This window comes from Triturus cristatus, chromosome 4_1 (assembly GCF_964204655.1).
Source record: "Triturus cristatus chromosome 4_1, aTriCri1.1, whole genome shotgun sequence".
Classification (NCBI taxonomy): Eukaryota; Metazoa; Chordata; class Amphibia; order Caudata; family Salamandridae; genus Triturus; species Triturus cristatus.
In genome coordinates this window covers 1,343,161,998-1,343,181,852 of record NC_140585.1, presented here as the reverse complement: position 1 = coordinate 1,343,181,852, position 19,855 = coordinate 1,343,161,998, and the positions used below count along the sequence as shown (strand labels likewise).

General features: G+C 45.6%; 1 protein-coding gene across 1 annotated transcript in view; it reads right to left on the bottom strand.

The window, feature by feature from the left end:
- Positions 1-19,855, bottom strand: part of KIFAP3 (kinesin associated protein 3) — a 1,322,278-nt gene that overhangs the window by 837,059 nt on the left and 465,364 nt on the right. Inside the window, exon 11 of the mRNA XM_085654829.1 lies at positions 13,399-13,499. Coding sequence (XP_085510955.1) covers positions 13,399-13,499 — 101 coding nt within the window. The remainder of the gene's footprint in view (positions 1-13,398; positions 13,500-19,855) is intronic.

Below are 19,855 nucleotides of genomic sequence, written 5' to 3'. Positions count from 1 at the left end.
CTTTTAGTACCCCACTCTCTTAGAGCATGCAATGGCATATTCCCTCCTGATGTTCCAGGGAATTTTACATTCAATAGAGTGGGGAAAAGCACTACTATTGACTATATTATGGTCAATGTAGAATTCTGGTCTCAAATAAGGGCTTTTTGTGCAATTCAAAGGGTAGATAGTGACCACAATCTTTTGTCTTTAGAATTAAAACACACACTGGGTCACCCACATGGATCAGGGGAGTTGGAGATCCGTGTTGATAGGAATTTAATCTCAGTAGCGGGTGGCAGACGCATTAGGTGGGCCAAGTTTGTGCTAGCACCCGAAAAAATTGCTGAGCTATATTTACATGCAGCTCGCTCCCTAGAAGAGGCCTTTGAACTTCCAGCTGTGAATTATGATCTTTCTTATTTTCAAGCACTGGACTGTATTCACACTAACCTAATCGCCAATATGGCCGATTATTTTTATACCACAGTGAATAATAGGACACAAACAAAAAAACAGGTCCAGTGGTTTAATAAAGCTTGTAGGGAGGCGAAATGTGCACTTGTTAGCGAGGTTAAAATTGGTTCTGTGCAGAGTATTAGAGTGGCCAGAACTGCTTATAAAAGTATAATCGTGGAGGCCAAGTCGGAATGGGAGGCCCTAAGATGGGCAAGTATAAAAGAAGCCTTGGACAGGCGCGACTATGGCGCGTTTTGGAACCTTGTGAGATCAGGCTCGTTAGAAGGGAAGCCCGCTATAACACCTAATCTGAGCGAAGAGGTTTGGATAGCCCACTTTAAGCCCTTGTACTCCCACACTGACATTGTTTCCTCGGTAGAACTAGGTCTACCCGCAAAGTGCAAATCCCCTTTAGTATTATCGGAGAAGGACTCCGATTGTCAATTTTGTTCTATGCAGGAAATTAGGGTGGCCCTTAAAAGTTTGTCTTCTGGGAAGGCTCCGGGATTGGATAGAATCCCAGGAGATCTATTTCTGAGTGAGCAGAAGGTTTGGGTTCCCTACATCTGGTTATATTTTAATGCCATCTTACACGGCATGGAAATTTCCCGAACTTGGTTGGGGGCCGAGATTATTCCCATCTATAACAAGCATTGGCATAGCCAATAGGTCTCGCCTTTGGGACCTTATAAGTGTTTAGTCATGCAACAGTTGCATAACTAAATACTTATAAGGTCCCAAAAGCGAGACCTATTGGCTATGCCAAGCGTCCGTGCGGCCGCGAAAGTGAAAGTGATCGCGATCAAACATCAAAGCGGCCGTGCGGCGGCGAAAGTGAAAGTAATCTCGGTAAAGTCTGGCGCGCGCCCACGCACATGCAATGTAGCTATAGGCTGGCCTGGTAGCACTTTTTGGAGCCCTCTCAATAAGTCTCGCCAGACCAGTGCATGTGCTGGGTCAGGCGAGACCTAAAAAGGCATCCCCACTTTATCCGGCTAATTACCGTCCCATTAGCCTCATTGATGTCTTGCAGAAATGGTTTGCCCATCTTTTACTAACGAGGTTGCAGTGTTGGATGGACGATCAACACATCCTGACCGCCCTCCAAGCGGGCTTTCGTGCTAAGGTCTCTACCATCGACCAACTGTTTAGACTTCAATTGGTCTATTGGAAGACAGTGACTCTGGGGGCTGGTAGCCTGTACTTGATCTTTGTAGATCTTCGATCTGCATTTGATTTGGTACAGAGGGATAAGCTCTGGGCCATACTGATAGAGATGGGTGCCCCAGCATACCTGTGCCAATTGTTCAAACGTCTACATCAAGGCACCTTTGCGAGGGTGAGGTATGGGAGAAATGGGGAGCTTTCGGCCCCCTTTCCGGTGTAAAGGGGAGGGAGGCAGGGGTGCGTGTTGCCCCCTACTCTCTTCTCTTTGTTTCTTAATGGATTAATTGACCATCTTTTGGGGGCGAGGGATTTAGATTCTCCTAGCTTAGCAGCCTGCAAGATACCAGCCCTGATGTTCGCTGATGACACCCTTTTGTTATCAAAATCTTCTATGGGTATCCAGCGAACACTGGAGGCGTTCTGTTTTTTTGCAAGACAAGAAATTTGGAGATCAACCTCTCCAAAACCAAATTCATGGTCTTTAATGCAAAATTACCTAATGGTCCCCACCCTCATTTGGATGGCATGGCGTTGGAAAGAGTCTCCACCATTGACTATTTAGGAGTAACACTCAACGATAAGATGGGTTGGGGGTCGCAGATGGCCAAGGCAAACATGAAGTTGGCCCAATCCTCTGGTGGTATCTTAAAGGTCCATAAAGAGTGTTTACTTAAAACCCTTGGACCCCCTTTAGAAATATACAAGGCCCAGGCTAGAGGTGGGGCACTCTATGGGGTAGAGCTATGGGGCCATCTTAGTGCCACCCCCTTGTCCATCACTGAGAATAGCTTTATTAGGCGTCTATTGAGTCTCCCGCAGAGCACACCTCTGATTCCTTTACGGTTAGATCTGGGTCTGGCCCCCATACAGGGGATCATTTCGAACCGACCTGTGATGTACTGGAGGCGACTCTGGGCTACCCCAGAGCTGCTAAGCTACCGGGATGACCTAAGGGATTTAATGACCATAAAGGGGGTAGGGAAAATCCCCTGGCTAAAATATGTTAAGCAGCTATGCTACGCACTGGGTAGGGGAGACATTTGGCTCTCTCCGGAGCAGATATGTCCTTTGATGCCTAAAAGGGTCTTGGTCAACTTACTCAATCAATATCGAATGGATCTTGTATGTTCTAGTCCATCCCTGGGCAAGTTGACCAACAGATTTCTGGAGGTGAAGGATACTTACCGCTTTGAGAAACTCCTGGATGACATTCAGCCCTCACTGGCGAAGAAACTTTATGTCCAATTTAGACATGGGACACTCCCACTGAGGGCAGTGACAAACAAGTGGTCAATCGCTTCACACGTTTCTAGCTCATGCCCGGGATGTGATGGTTGTGTAGAGACGGATCTGCTCGTTCTGCTCTTCTGCCCTCTTTACACCAGGGCTAGAGCTCAATGGATTGTCCAGCTTTGTAAGTCACTGGGTCTCAGGGATTACAGGGAAGCATTTAGAATATTTAAATACGACACCACCCCCCTGATTATCTTTGCGACCTCTAGATATCTCTGGGCCTTGTGGTGCACCAGAGGTGCAAAAATTAAAAAACAATTATCTGTTACACCCGCGCTACCACAGACCCAGCTTATCACAGGGATTCCCTGATATTAACTTGTGAAGGGATTGCTTTTATTCTTTTATCTGTTATGTTTTAAATTGCATAGGATTATTTCCTGGTTTTATACTTGCATTTAAAAACTATTTTAGGAGTATCCCTCTTCATCATGAATATATTGCATTGTGGGATATTGGTACGTTTGATTTAAATCTTTGTAAATATGTGCTTTTATGGTTTTTAGCCGACAAAGCTTTTTTGACTGACTGACCTGGTCACCGGCATATAATGCAGTATTTCTTTCACAGATTATTTATTACTTCTGCTTCCTATACAAGTTCTTTCCAAGATGTCAGAGGGTGTCTTCCAGAAATGCAATGCCACTATACATGCCTCCCACAAAATCTGACCCAAGCCAGCATGCCACAAACTCAGTAAAATACATTGTAATTTACAATGCCAACAGCTCAAGCTGTATCAAATGAGAGACCAATTTGCATTGCAAATGCTTGTTATACCGGATGCCCACTTTGAAGTGGACGAAACTACTGGAGGCTTCTCCCCACGTAAGTGTCTGGAATTTCCTGCCTCCCTTTCCTGGCTACAGGCTGATTGCATGTTACATAACAATGGGGTAAACCCAGTACCCAGTTGGACAGGGGCTAATAATGGTACATATAAAGATGGCCCAAATAAAACAATGTAGAGCTCGAGATGGAAACGCAGTGAAACAAAAAACATCTCACAATGAGATAATTAAACACTGATTAGATCCACTTGATAATCAATATGAATTATATAACACAATAATAGTAAATTCACAGTTTCAAAGATTGCTCCATGGTGAAGGTGAAATTAGTGCTGAAAAAGTGCTAGTGACAAAGTGATGAGGTGATAACAAAAATAGATTGTCAATATTTACAATATATACATTAGGTGAAGACCTGTCTTAAACTTTTTGCACTGACTAGCTAAACAGCCCAAATCCTACGGTGTCACAACTGCTTCGTCCTTGATCCGCTTTAGGGCTTTGAATAATGAGTACAGGTCTGAGTTGAAAAGAATGTCGACGTTTCAACCCCGATAGTTGGAGGAAGGTGATTAAGCCCTTACAGGGGGGAGTCTTCATCAGGACTAGGTAAAATTGGGCTGTTTAGCTAGTGAGTTCAAAAAGTTTTAAGACAGGCCTTCACCTAATGTATATTGTAAATATGAAAATCTATTTTTGTTATCACCTCATCACTTTGTCACAAGCACTTTTTTAGCACTAATTTCACCTTCACCATGGAGCAATCTTTGAAACTGTGAATTTACTATTATTTAAATCGTGTTTATCATTAAGTGGATCTGAACAGTGTTATATTATCTCATTGTGGGATTTTTGTTTCACTGTGTTTCTCTCTTGAGAGCATCACTGTTTCAGTTGGACCATCTTTATATGTACCACATGCTGACTGCAGGCACAAAAGGCCAGTGTGAAGTTCTTTTTGTGTGGGTGAGGCAGAGTCTACTGAAGTGCAAGTGAGGCTACTCACAGATTCACCCCCCATAATGTCTGAGAGGGCACAACTGTCACTCATACCTAGTAATCTGACCCAGTAACAGGTTATAGGAACCAAATGGCTAGGGCACAAAAAAGCAAACTTTCTTTGTGACTTAAAATCTGACTTTACCATTAAAGAGGATTTTAAATTACAATTCCTCCGACAACAAACATGACGTTACTACCTGCTCCCAATCAAATGTTAGCACTTAATAAATGTCAAAAGGTAACCCAAAGGTTATCCTATGGAAGAGGTAGGCCTCACAGTAATGGAAATGCTCCCTCCTCTATGGGATGTTTAGGACCTACGTTTGGGGTGAAATATGTATTGAAAAGGGAGTTTTAGGATTGGAAAAGGATTTTGCCAAATCAAACTGGCAGTTCACAATGGCTGACAGGCTGATATGGCAAGCCTGAGACATGTTTTTAAGGGCTACTTAAGTGGGTGGCACAATATGTGCTGAAGGCCCCACTAGTAACTTTTATTTTACAGGCCCTGGGTATACAGTACACCACTTTATTAGGAACTTGCAAGCAAATCTGATGTAAGCCAATTTTACCATATTATAGGGAGTGAGCCAAAACAACTACACAAAAATGAATTCAGAAATATAGGAGGGGTGAAGGCAAAAGGTTTGGTGGGGAGAGGGGGTCACAACCTTAAGGCTGGTAGGTCTAAAAGTACCCTTCCCAGGGAGCAGCATTTGGACAACCCTTCTGGGGAGACCACCACCCTTGAGGAATGTGGTCATAGGTTCTCCGTCAATGGGCTCAGGCAGGCCAATGATCCTGATATTGTTGCATCGGGCCCGGCCCTCCTGGTTCTTGATCCTGGACTCCAGTACTCTGATGTGTTAGGACATATTGTTAAGTGTTGACCTATGCTCCTTCTTTCACAGCAGCTTCCTGTGTGCACCCAGTCAGCCATGGTCTTGTGGTCGTCCCGCAGCAGGCCAGGATCCACCACCACAGAGTCAATCTTAGCCTCCCGTGCTTCTCTTGTGAAGCCAATCGCAGCCAAAATAGTGGTCTAGCTGGTCCCCAGGTGTGGGACCCAAGGCCACACCTGTGCGTCGGTCACCCCAGGTAAGGGAGCCATTGGCGAGCCCTTCTTTGTTTTAGGTGTGTACCCCAAGAGGCTGGCCAACTGGAGTGACGAGAGCAGACAAAGATACAAGCCAGAGGGGTAGGGGGGCAACATGGAACCCTTGAGGTAGAGGTGCAGACAGATTATGCTCCAAAAGCTCTACAGGCAGGTTCACTGTGGTACCCAGCCTCTGCAGAATACAGCCCTCCAAAACGGAGCCACAGAGGGAAAAGTGGCCCTTGGAAATTTTCTCAATGGGGCCCACATTATCCGGGATTCGCAGGTCGCAGCATGGGAGGATGCTTTGTTTCGCCAAGCAGTGAGAAGACCTCTGCTGTGGGAGTCCTCGTTGTGCAGTAGGTGTGGTCCTGGGACCAAGACCGGTCAGGTTTCCAAAGCATAGGTCAGTACCCAGTGTCACCCCCAGAAACAGGACTGTTAGACCAGTCATCTTTTGGCTTGTTTCCCCCGTCTTTTTGCTTCCTGACCTCCTGTCTTTGATTGTATGCTGGACTTCGTTTTTGCTGGTTTAGTGTCTCTGTGCACTTTTTCACTGCTATCCACTGCTAAAGTGAAAGTGCTCCTAATGTAAATTGTGTTATGATTGGTTCTCCATGATTGGCGTATTTGATTCACTGATAAGTCCCTAAAAAAGAGTGCTGCGTGTGCCCAGGGCCTGTAAATCAAGTGCTACTAGTGGGCCTGGAGCACTGATTGTGCCACCCACACAAGTAGCCTATCAAAGGTGTCTCAGACCTGCCACTGCCATGCTGACCTGGCAATTGCACCCACTTGCCAGGCCGAACCCTTCCTTTGAATTACATATACGTCACCTCTAAGGTAGGCCCAAGGTAGCCCCATGATCAGGGTACAGTGTATGTGAAAGGTAGGACATGTGCTGGTGCGTTTTACATGTCTTGATAGTGAAATACAATGCATTTCCTTTTTCTCTATTGAAAGGCTATCTTTCCTATAGGTGATCATTGGAGCTGACTTGTAACATTTTACAAGTGTAACTTACAATTGTGAAAATATAGAGAAATTTAGTTTAGGTTCCTTGAGCTCAGATTCCATGTCAAATTATGACATCAGTAATTAAATTCGCAATTATTCTAAAAATCAGTTCAGAAAAAAAGAATCCTCACTAAAAGAAAATGGGTCTTTTTCATCCTCTTGAAAATTCTACAGTCCTGTAGATGGTCTCATTGACTTACAGCTACAGAGACCGAAACGTTGATGTAGTGTCCAATATCCTTTTAAAAAAAAAAACATTGTCAAATTTGCTATTTGTAAAATTGTTCTACTTTGTTAGGCAGTTTCAAATATTGTATATAGGATCTGGACGGCTAACGCATTGACTTGTGGTCCCTGAAGATGTATTAGATTTACTTATAACTGTTGTCAATGTGCTTTTGAGATGGATCTTTTGTGAACCCCTTTGTGCATACAAACCAAAACCTTTTGAATATAAAACATTAATCTACATACCTGCTTCTGACAAATTCTTTTTCTTTTAGTAAGAATTCTTTTTTTCTGAACTGATTTTTTGAATAGTTGCGAATTTAATTACTGATGTCATAATTTGACCTATGAAATTTGAAAAACACAGATAATTGTATATGTATAAATAAATCCCTTGCGGGAACTCTCGTTCAGTATATTATTGGTTACCCAAGCCCCCCGAGGGACTATTGGGTTGCCATTTTTATTTTTTATACTTTTAGAAAGTGGCCATTTTCTTCTTTAACCATCCTGTGCTTCTGCCTGTATGTAGACTCAACGTCTGTTTTCTAGATTGACAGGGGCTGGTTTGTGCATTCACTCCGGACGTGCCGACAAAGGGAGCTCTGGTGTGCCCTGCATATACTGATGAGCCATTCTGGGCTAGAGTGGTGGGAGGAGTTGTCGCTAACACCTGAATAGGCTGTGGCTGCCCTGCACAATGCTGTCTCCACCCCTGTTAGTGTGGTTGGACCGAAGAGGACAGAACTGGTTTTGCTGAGCAAGAGAGACTTTATGAACAGACTATAAAGGGAACAAGCATTTGCAATGCAATAGGTCTCGCATTTACCAGAGCTTGAGCTATTGGCATTGTAAATGACAATGCCTTTTATTTGTGTTTTGAAAACCTGCAAGTGGTGCATAAACACACACTTTGTACCTATAGTCCTTGCTTATGAGAAGCAAGACTGGCAGTAAAAGAGGAGCAATTACTGCCAGCCTTGCTTCTCGTAAGCAAGGACTGCATGTACAAAGTTCGTGTTTATGCACCGCTTGCAGGTTTTTAAAACATATAAATAAAAAGCATTGTCATGTACAATGCCAATAACCCAACCTGTCGCAAATGCTACAACTATTGTATTGCAAATAGTTGTTTCTTCTCTACTGCACATAGGAGGCAGGTCCTGGCCTACTTAGAGAAGAAGCTTCTATTCACTGTCACAAAGATCTCGAGGTCCAAGAGCCACATGTGTGATATTTGTTAGCTGTGGACCAAAAGCTAATGTGTGAAGAGGAAGGTCTATATCCGAAAGTCACAGAAATCACTACAGACCACTGAGACTGTCCAGGAATAAGACTGTGCCCATGGGGGTGAGATGTGCATTTTATGTGGCTGGTTAGGTTTGTGACGCTTTCGATAGAATTGGCTGAAGTCCATCGTTAATAAATGAATATCTCCTGTCAATGTATTTATGCGGGGTACGCCAACATTGTATATCCTTAAGCCGACATCTACCAACGAGACTGCACAGTATTACGCCTATCAGTCAGTTGTCTTTAGTTAATGATGAGGCTATAACTCTTCATTTCCAAGTTTCCTTATAAAGGGAATTCGGTATAAATGTGGGATGTTTTAGACATGATTCACGCTGGCAGCATAAGTTAAAACTTACCAGGCCCAGTTTTGTTGCATAAGAGAGGTGCCCAAAAGCATCCCTCCTGGACGAAAGCTTATAAAACAAGCATATGGTGCTACGTTTAGGGAGTGGCGTGCTCTATTTATTTTTTATTCTATGCTTGAAGTTAAAAAAACAAAAAAGTTGACCAGCGATCCAGCGTGCCATACCAGACCTATGGGCTTTGCCATTGTGGTATTGTATTAAGCAAAGTGTTTTAAAAAAACAAAACATTTTGCGCGGATCCCTGAAATGTATAAAATGACACCAAATCTTTTTACCTCCCTCTCCCACCCCCGGCCCGGCTGCTACGTCCTTACGACGACCCAAACACGATTCCATTTTCATGTTTCAGTCACTGGTGGCCACTCAGCTGGGGTTGATATTTCGGTAAGAATGGTCCACCCACCCACCATGCACACGCGTTATGTGTTGCACTCGTTCTGCCTCACAACCGCTGGCGCCAGAACTCACTAAAGTCAGAAAAAGGGCTGACAGGAGGGAAAAGAAATGCTGACAAGAGGAGCTCTGGGTGGGAGGTTTGTTTTTACTGATTAATTTACCAGAAGTAAAAAAACTGTTAAAAAAAAAGGTCCCACTCAGGGCCCAGCCCTCCCAAAAAACAAGCATGTGACATTCCCACACAGTGAATCAGGGGCTGAGACGGGATTACAGTTTAAACCCGTTAGTTCCAACCAGGAGACAGCAAAGACGCCCCTCAAGCCCCCCTTAGTTTCTTAGACACTTGTCAAAAGTACCCCCTGCCCCTACCCAAACTCACTGAACCGACGCTCTACAAAGCACTTTTTCCAATTACACTTTCTCATCCTTTTCACTGATCCCTGCCCTGTGAATGATGAACTCCTGCCCAGGTTTTCCTACTTAGCGGCCTTTCAGCTGCACTGAATATAGCACGGAGATCCAGCAGCATTGGTTTCCGTAGATCTGACTCTTTCGTGGTGGGAAGGCCGTTGCTGCCGAGTTTTCAGTCTGTACATGTGTGGCATTTCCACGGCTGCAGTGTGCTTATGTGGGACATTTCCATGGCTGTAGTGTGCTTATGTGTGGCATTTCCATGGCTGCAGTGTGCTTATGTGTGGCATTTCCATGGCTGCAGTGTGCTTATGTGTGGCATTTCCATGGCTGCAGTGTGTTTATGTGTGGCATTGCAGCACCTCAAATGTGACACTTTGGTTGCCACATTATCATGAGCAGAGGAAAGCACTTATGTCCGTGTTTTGAAATTAACTTTAGTGGTCTAGAAAGCACAGCTGCCACACTACCGTCATGCTCATGTGAGCTATAAAATTAACTCTGCTCAGAAGCAGTATAGCATCACTAATCAATGCTTGGTAACTTAAACAAGTAATGAGCCCATGGGAATATCAACAGGCTAGCGCTTTGCTACCCTGCTGCAGCGTCCCACATGCATGCACTGTCTGCTTCCACAGACACGGGAGCCCGTTGTCAGGAGTGAAACTCCTACAGGGCTCTTCCCTGCCTGTCTCAGCCGAACTTGCCATTGTCCTTACATAGCTCGTGCACAATTAGTCACGAGGCCTAAGCGCACCCTTACTTCCCTGTGCAGAGCCGGGAGGTGTGCGCATGTGTGAAAGGGAGAATGATGGGTGTTGAGGACTTTCGAGTTGTAAGCCCAGGAAGAGCACAGAGGCAACTGAAGGTTTGACTGCCGTCCGTACTGCTGGCATTGAGGACAGAGCACCCGACCGCTTCTGCTCCTTGTGCACCCTACTGTGCCAGTACCAAAACAAGCACAGGAGTCAACAGGCTGCACGCGCGCTACTGGCGTCGTGTATTCTGCCATGTGACTGAGCTGGCTGCAATATTCCCCCTAGGAATCCGGGAGGCGGAGCAGAGTTATCACGTTATGGAAACAGTCTTTAATGAATGCCTTTCAAGAACACGCTATCAGCCGAACTCAGCTGATTTGTGTGACTAATGTTGGGCCCTGCAGTGACTTGGCGATTTATCCAGAATGCGTCACACTAACCTCTGATCCGTGGTCCTTGGCAGGGCTGGAGGCCTTGCTGCCTACACAAAGCTGTGGTCGCTCCTTTGTTGGATCTATCGTTTTCCGTATGCACCCCCCCACCTTCAAAGCCTTTCCCATGTCAGGCAGAGTAAGGTCCCTGCTGCCTCTCTGTAAAAACAAGCGCACGGGTGGGAGCGTGCAGTGGGAGCGTTTGAGAGAGGAGACACCATGCGCGTGCACATCGCCTGTCCGTGCGCGCACATGGTTTGTCTCCCTTCTGAACCAAACCGACAACAATAGTCTCGCCAAGGCGAAATCAGCACATGCGCTGCGTTCGCTAGGCGAGACCTAAAAAGGGGTATAAGTATCAGACCTAAAACCTCAGAACTTTAGAACTCTTTTGGACTAAGGGACTTGCCATTAAGAGGAGCTGAAAGAGCGGCCAGGAGGAGTACTGCCCTTCTGTTGTGTGTTGCTTTGGCCTGCAGTTGCTTCTTCTGTCTTGGGCAGTGAAAGGATTGGATTGAACTTCCTGTAACTTATTGCCTGAGTTTCTCCTAAGGCTTGAAGTAGAGCTTGCCTCCTGTTGGAAGTCTCAGGAACATCAAACACTTCAGGTTTATCTGCCAACTGCACTGGGAACTGTGTGTTTTGTGCTGTAACATAAGAAAACCACTATGACGCCGCTGTCGGCTCTGTGACCTGCAGGCACCGCAGAGAGCATTGCCCCTCTCGCACTGCAACCCTGGTCTCCCTGACGTTGTCGTCTGACGCCGTTACTGAGCTGCTGCTTGCACCGTACCTGTGATCACCACACTTCGCATCGCCTCGCTTTACATCGTCGCCCTGGTATCACCAACACCGCCGCACTGAGCTGACATCGATGCTGTTGCCTGTACCGTGACCTGTGGACACCGCTCGTGAGGTACACGAAGCATCACCCTGTCGCACACTGCAGCCCTGGTCCCCCGACATCAGCGCCATCGACTCCAGCCTAGGTCAACCAAAGCCGCTGCTTGCACGCGAATGACTTCAAGGGCCCGACAACTCCTGCACCGACTTCCAGAACCGACATCCAGAACCGACGCACTCGCTTCAGAACTCATGGCCAGGTCCACGACGCCCGCATTTCCAAGGTACTGTTTGTAGGTCTTCCCGACACCATAGCTGGCCTGCGACCTTGCGGTCGGCCTAAACTGTTGGTTTTGTTTGTGGACGATGCAGTAATAGCCCTGGACGGATCGATCTACTTCAAGGCACTGTACTTTAAGTCTAATTTAGCAAAATTCATTTCTTTATTACTGTGTTGGGTTTTTATCGTTTTGGTCTTGCTTAACACAGATAAATATAGCCTATTCTTATAAAACTGGTGTGGTGTCCTTGTATTACTATGTGGTAGGTGCAAACGCTTCACACACTGCCTCTGAGATAAGCCTGACTGCTTGTGCCAAGCTACAAAGGGGGTGAGCATGGGTTATTTTAGAAGTGTAAATCCCCGTACCCTGCCTAAAAGGAAGGGTCCCTACTTTGACAGGGTGCAAACCTGCCAACTAGAGAGCCCCATTTCTAACAAGGGCAGTGCACACCCCAGCTATGATGACTCTGTAATGTGTTAGCCATGCAGGCAGCTGATGTGAAACAGAGCATTGGCTCCCGAAGGGCGCAATGCTCAATGATCCAGGCATTGGGTGGGTTACATCATACAGTATACCAGCTGTGCACACACCTGTTCTGCTGCTCCTCTTCCTCAGGAGCTGGTCGAATCACGGCAGCAGGCAGTGGGTGGGTCATGGTCCCCAATGTGGGTTAGTGTGCTAAAAACGCAGCTCTAGTAGAGCTGGACCCCTCCATCAAGCTGCTTTCCCAACTGCAGTCGCAGTCTCTTGCGGTCTTAGGCCATGACCCGATAGCAAGCAGGGCTCCAAGGCAGATATTCGGTTTCCAGGAAGTCCATAGGGACCTGCACACTTCCCAGGAGAGGTCTGATCATCCACGCTTCAGTTCTGGCCCAGCCAGCAGTATTAAGAAGAAAATCCCAGGGAAAGGCGAGGAGTTCCTCGCGGGCCCTGCTTGCACCATGCAGGTTAGCTTCACCCCCATCAGAAAACCCAACTTGTACATAAAGCTGCGAACTCAGACTGATAGAGGCAGCAAGAACCAATGTCAGATTGAAGGACTCCAACTTTACATTACAGCACACCTTGTCATCTATACCTACAAGGAACTTCTGCTCCCAATAACAACACTGCTAAAAAAATAATTGCGAACAGTGACATGGACAATATTTTGCTGAGAAGAGTATAGGCCTGATTTGGAGTATGGTAGATGGGGTACTCGTCACAAATGTGGCAAATATCCTAGTGGCCTTATTACAATTTAATTAAATATAATGCACTTGTTATAAGTGGATGGGATATCGGTCATGTTTATGACTGAGGAACCCGTCTGCCGAACTCTAAATTGGGTCCTACCTCTTATCTTGTACTGATACTATCCTGACTTGATCTTACATACATTCCCCAAAGGAATTAAGGTTCAATGATCAGCATTATACTAAAAAAAACACTCTGAGGCCGTCACAAAGACAGGAGATGCACATTAAATAAAACAAAATAATCAGCTTAACAAACAAGAAGTCAAATAGTGGTAAATGTGGATATTAATCAAAATTTGGTTTTGCATCTTCTATTATATAGTCAAACACATTGAAAGCCTTACCTGTGGTATACAGTCTGTGTAAGCGAACATCGACTTAAAACGGTCATCCATACTAATGTGGTACAAAACACACATAGCTATCTGTTTAAAGCTCTCATTATCTGAAAAAAACCAAGAGTACAAGTTTATGGAATAGCATTTTGTATGGTCTATCAATTGCTATTACTACTTACTTTTGCCAAATCTAATTTCTTTAAAAAATAAACAATTATAAGCAGTGACAAATCTTTGCATCTATGTATGTGTCTAATAATGTTGTATTTGGGCACATCTGTGCAGCCAAGTAACTATCTAACTAATTATTTTTGCATATGTAGTGCATAAATAAGGCAAGCCCTGCGTATGCGTTGCAAAAGAAAACACATTTTATAGCACGCACAAAAAAATTGTAAATAGCAGCCAAGCATTAAATGTTCAAAAAAGGTGTTCTCATTACACTTATAATTGTAATTAAGATAACATTTAAACCATTCAGCTCTTCTCAAATACCGCTAAATGTTTTTGTTCCTCAAGTATCCAACCTTTGAACGCAGTACATTAAAAAGGAGGGAAGGAAAGGTTTCTTATTTATTTATAATTACATTTATATGGCGCAACAGCTACCCGGAGGTTTCCCGGCGCCTGCGGACACATGAATAAAAGAGGGAAGCAGCGGGTCAAAGCTCAGACATTAAATTACCACGTTTTGATACTTTTCCGAAATTTAACATAATTTTGTTCAAAACGCAGTGAGGGTGGAAGAGAGTGCCATAGGGACGGGGCTAAGTGGGAAAAAGACCGTCCGCCAATGCGGGTAAGTCTAAACCTAGGGACTACAAACTTAGCCTGGCTAGATGATCTGAGGAGGCGAGCAGGGGTGTACGGTTGAACTAGTGCCTTAAGGTAGCAAGGGGCAGTCCCGGCTTTGATTCTGTGCATATAGCAAAGGTCTTTAAAATTTAGACCTGTTTTCAATCTTTAGCCAGTGTAAGTCCCTGAGAGACCCTGTAATGGGAGTCATTTGAGGTAACTGACAGAGAAGTCTGGCCGCTGAGTTTTGGACCACTTGAAGCCTCCTGATTACATCCTTGTTGGCACCTAGATAGAGAACATTGCCGTAGTCCAGTCTGGATACGATTAAAGCTTGAACCACTGTCTTTTGAGTCACAAGTGGCAGCATCCATAAACATTTTTTAAGCCACTTTGACAGATTGCGAAGGTAGGGGAGGGGCGCCCATTTGCAGAGGCCAGTGCTGAGGGCCCCAGAGAGCCTGGTTTCCAACGAAAATTAAAAGTTCTGTTTTTCCTCCATTCAACTTTAACTTATTAGTGTGCATCCAACCAGCAATTTTTTGTAGACCTGATTGAAGAGAAGGAGATTTCAAGGAATCTTTGGTCGATAAGGAGAAGATAAGCTGGGTGTCATCAGCATAGGAATAGATAGGTAGCCCAGCTTCTTCTGCTAGGGATGCTAGAGGGCTGATGTAGATATTAAATAACAGCGGGCTTAAGATAGAGCCCTGGGGCACTCCAAAGAGGGAGTAATAGGATCTGGAGCTGGCTGTAGGGGAGAAAACCTGGAACGTTCGATTAGTGAGGAAACTCGCCAGCCAGTTCAACGCAGAGCCAACAATGCCCTTAGATTGTAAAACTTGGTGAAGGGTCTCATGGGAAACAGTGTAAAAAGCGGCACTCAAGTCTAATAATATGAGGGCCACTGTATCATCCTTATCCAGTCGCTGGCGAATAGTTTCTGTGACTCCTAAGAGCGTAGATTCAGTGGAAAAGCCCGTTCTGAAGCCAGATTGGGATGGGTGCAAAATATTTTGGGAGTCCACAAAAGATGTTAATTGGCAGTCAATGCGTTTTTCTAAAACTTTGGAACATGCGGGGAGCAATGAAATCGGACGGAAGTTTGAAAGCACATCTGGGTCAGCATTAACTTTTTTTAATAAAGGGAAAATCATAGCATGTTTCCAGGTGGCTGGCACTGCTGCTTCCAAAAGTGAGGCATTAAGAAGTTCCATAATAAGACTAAGAATATGAGGATCCAATTTTTAAAAAACGGAAAAAGGAAAAGGGTCCTTGGGGGAGCCCGATTTGATACTAGTTAATATCTGATTAAAATACACAGTATCAAGGGGTAACCAGCTTGTAGGAGAGTAGGATCTGCACTTATGTTGCCCCCACTTTTTTTTCGGATGTATACACTGGTTTCTGGCTATAGTCTGGCTGGGTCCCTGCTAATCAGGCCCCCAGTCTCTCTGTTCTCTCTAAACGACTTGCTGTGCATATTAGATGCACTAGTGATTGGATACTGTGGTACCTTATGAGCCCCTAGTATATGGTACCGTAGGTACCTAGGGCATTGGTACTTCACAGGCCTACCAGGGGCTGAAGCATGTCTTATGCCACCCCTGGGAAGCATTCTCAATCTGACACCACAGGCCTGCTACTGCAGCCTGTGTGAGGTAGTGTTAGCACTCCTCACTGAGATATAGGTTTCTATATCTCACCATACACACACATATAAACCTATCAGCCACCCCTATGGCAGGCCCTATCCATCCTGAGGGCAGGGTGCGTGGTTTACAATGTGAGGGGGTGCCTCTACCTGAGCAGGGCCCCTCTGCAGCTACCAGAGTCTATTCTCTATGGCTGTTTGTGGATGCGGTTAAACCATATCCTCTTAAGTGCATTAAAATGCTAACTTTGGAATGACTGCATCAAAACATGTTGTGTTAGGTGTCAAACAACTTGGAATCATACCCCCACATCAGTCCATGATGTGGGAGCATGATCCCACCCTTCTAGAGGCGACGGCATGTAAAACGATAGAAATCCTATAGAGCCCTGGCATCACAAAATGGATGCCACCAGCACAGACACTGGGCTGCCCTCCTGCTGCTGACTGAAACTCGCAGTGGAGGAGGCCCAACAAAAGGCATCCTGTCACAGAGAGGTGTCACCACCTTCCAGACAGGATTTAGTGTATTGGAGCTGGGTGGGTGCACTCCTAGAGTGCTATGAAGTCCTGCACTGGCGGAGCAGTAGGCTCCTCTGTGCATATGCCAGCTCAAACCGGTTCAGGGGCTACCTGTCCCTGCTCTGGCACGAAACTGGACAAAGGGACGTGGGTGTAACCACCCCCTCCCCTGACCCTCCTAGAGGAGTGGTCATAGAGCTAGTCCCTCCTCTATCTTCAATATAAGATAGCAAGCATTGCCTTTACAAATCAGATAACCCTGGACGACGCTCTACAAAGAAGAATCCTGGCCCTTCGATGTTCCACTACCTTTGGAAGACAGAAGAATCCCCCTTGGAGTCAAGGAGTAACTCCCCTGCTTGGCAGGCACCAAAAACCTTAATCAACGGTTGCAAACTTTCCCGCTCCCGCTGGAGTTCTAAGTCCCTGCTGCCCCGGAAGTGGATTTCCTGACTTCGACGGCCATTGTGAGTCCCCAGCAAAGCTGTGGCGAGTAGACCCCACGAGTGACGAGGAACAGCAATACCCGGGAACCGTGCACTATTGTAGAGTGCAAACCACCCTAAACAACGTTCTACGAACTTGTGCATTGGACCATTTGTGGCCCAAGCCCCCAGCAGGTCTTGCACCAAAAATCAGCGGCAAGTGACCGTGGGCTCCTGTGAAGCATTTCCTGAGGCGGCGTCTTCGCAATCACTTGCCCGTTGGCTAGTGGGTCCCCCGAAAACTTTCTCAACGACTCAAAGGGCTCTCCTGGTTGCTCCAGGCATGCCCTCACTTACCTTCGCTGGGTGAGTCCATCAGACCTTGCTGGTCTGCACCATCGACTTTCTTCAGTCTACACGAGACTTGCAGTTGCCAAGGCTTGTTGGCTCCAATCCGGTTGCCGACACCGCCATCAGCTGCAGACGTCATGGGAGACTCCAAATTCAGCTGCTGGTCATCCTCGATCTCTCCTGGACCTCGTGAGCAAAGAGTCAAAACACCATCGACGACCTGAATCGACGCGACATCTGTGGTCAACCATCTTGCTGGCCACCGGTCACTGGCAAGTGACCTTGAACACTGTCCCCTCAATTTTCAGGTCTCCTCCATCTTGAATCCAGGCTTGGATTCCACCGGAAACTTCTTCAGACGACGCAAGCAGCAAGTCTTCTTTGGTCTCCATAGAAAACAGCGACGCGACCCGACACCAAAAGACACCTATGCACCCGGCTTCCCTGGGTGAGGTAACTCGTGCACTCCGGTGCCCAAGTGTGTGTTGGCCCTCGAAGTACTTACCTTGTAAGTGGCTTACTTGTAGTCTTCCTCGAAGTACCCTAGAACTTTAAAAATCTAACCGCGACTTGCACCATTATAACCAATAGGAAACCCGCGGCTGTGTTCACACACTGCACGCGTCTCCCGTGGGCCTGTTACTTACCTGCTAACACTGCAGTAGTAAAGCCCCAGCGATTCTCCAGGCCTTGTTATTTTGCAAGTCGACTTCCTTATACCACTTCCTTAGTATATGGTCTGATACGCCCCTAGGGCTCCAGCCATATTTATGCTTAATTCATTGTGAAACGTTGACATTTGAATGTGTACTTGATTTCTAATCTCATAAAGAGATTAGTAGAGTGTGTCTAGTAATAAATACATATATATTTGATATATATACCTGTGTGGTGTTCTTTCATTTGGTAATTCAAGAGATTATAAGGTAAGACAAGCTACTTTATATTCCTCTGAGACTTAGCTTGAAGGCTGCTCTCCACACCTACCACTAGGATAGCTTTCTTTAAAAGGTTGTCTTAAACCTATCTACCATAAGAGTCGAATTGGACTGGTGCAAGGAGGCCACTATAACTAGTGATCAGCATATGCCAGGCCAACTTCTCACACAGCTATTGAGTAAACCCTCAGAATTTGTCTCTTTGTTCGGTGTGACAGAATGAGAGGTGTAGTCAAATAGTGAATTATTGGGCTTAGGAGGTTGATCTCCTTTAGTATCAAATTTCGAGTAAATTTTTTCAATTTTGTCAGTGAAGTATTTAGCTAGATCTTCACATTGAATTTCAGTTAATTCTGGAGGCGCCGGTTGGTGCGCAATGCCCGACAATTCTTTCACCATCTTGAACAAAGTTTTGGGATTGTTTTGAGACAGCAAGATGTTGTTGTTAATGTATTCGGCGCGCGCAGCTCTACAGTGCCTAGTAATCTTTAATGGCCTGTTTGTAAACCGGTTTTGCAGCCGGAGCATAAGCTTTCCTCCAGTGTCTCTCCAGCGCTTTGCACTTAGATTTTTCTAATTTGAGCTTGTCGGAAAACCAAGGGGCAGGAGGACGATGACAATTGGTTTTATTCCTAGAGGGAGGAAGGCATCTGTCAATGGACGATTTAAGCCATTCATGAATAGTATCGGCGTCTGAGGTGCGGACTACATTAATGGCCGGCCTAGTGTTCAGAAGGTGAAGATTGAGATCATTAATGTTAAGTTTTTTCCAGTTTCTAGAACCAGATTTACCTCCAATGAAGGATGAAGGTACATGCTCCTTCACCTGTTTAAGCTTAAAATCAACTAGAAAATGATCAGACCATAGTAAGGGAAGGGCTGACTGACCAGTAATATTAATTAGATTAGAGAAGACAGGATCAAGTTGGTTGCCTGCCTTATGAGTGGGGCCAGAGTTATATAAGATAATGTTTTAAGGCAGCTAAGTCCGCAATTTAAGTGGAGCTAATAGAGCAGTTAGGATCCTTGAGATGAAGGTTTAGTTCTCCTAAAATTGAAAAGTTAGTTGTTTCTAGTAAGAGGGGAGTAATTAAATCTGGAAGCGCAGCTGCCCAAGCTCCAGCCGTACCCGGGGGGAGGGCGATAAATCAGCGTCCCCGAGAAAGTGAATTGAGACGTGAGAGCAAGTTTGAAAAGGCCGGCTTCACAATTGTTGATGGGAAGCACTTCCCATTTGCATGTAAAGATCTTTTTAAAAATGATTCCTATGCCCCCTCCCGTTTTATTCTCACGATCCAGCCTAAGAATAGTGTAGTTGGGGGGTATAGCGGTGGCAATATCAGGTCCAGAGCTGTCGTTAAGCCAGGTTTCGGTCAGAAAGATGGCATCAGGCTGGGAATTCAAAAGTAAATCATAAATATCTTCTTTGTGTTTAGGAAGAGACCTACAGTTAATACTGAAAAACAGGAATTCTTTTGTAGGCGTTTTATTAATTTTTGCAACATAAGAAGTAGGAATATTTGGAGCCAATAAGGGGGGGGGGGGGGGGTGAGTTATTGTGGGGTCCAGAGGAAACAGAGAAGCCACATCTACAGCAAGTGGGTGCGAATATATCAGGTGAAATAATTGCACAGTTGTGTTGCCACTTAGGGCGCAGGGCAAGGAGGTCTTCTTGGGAATATAGGTAGTAAACCTTATCACTTTGCACAGGGGTTGTGGCCCCTGGCCGCGGTCGGGCGCAGACAGGCTTGCCTTCGGTGCGCCACTGGCGCGCCCGC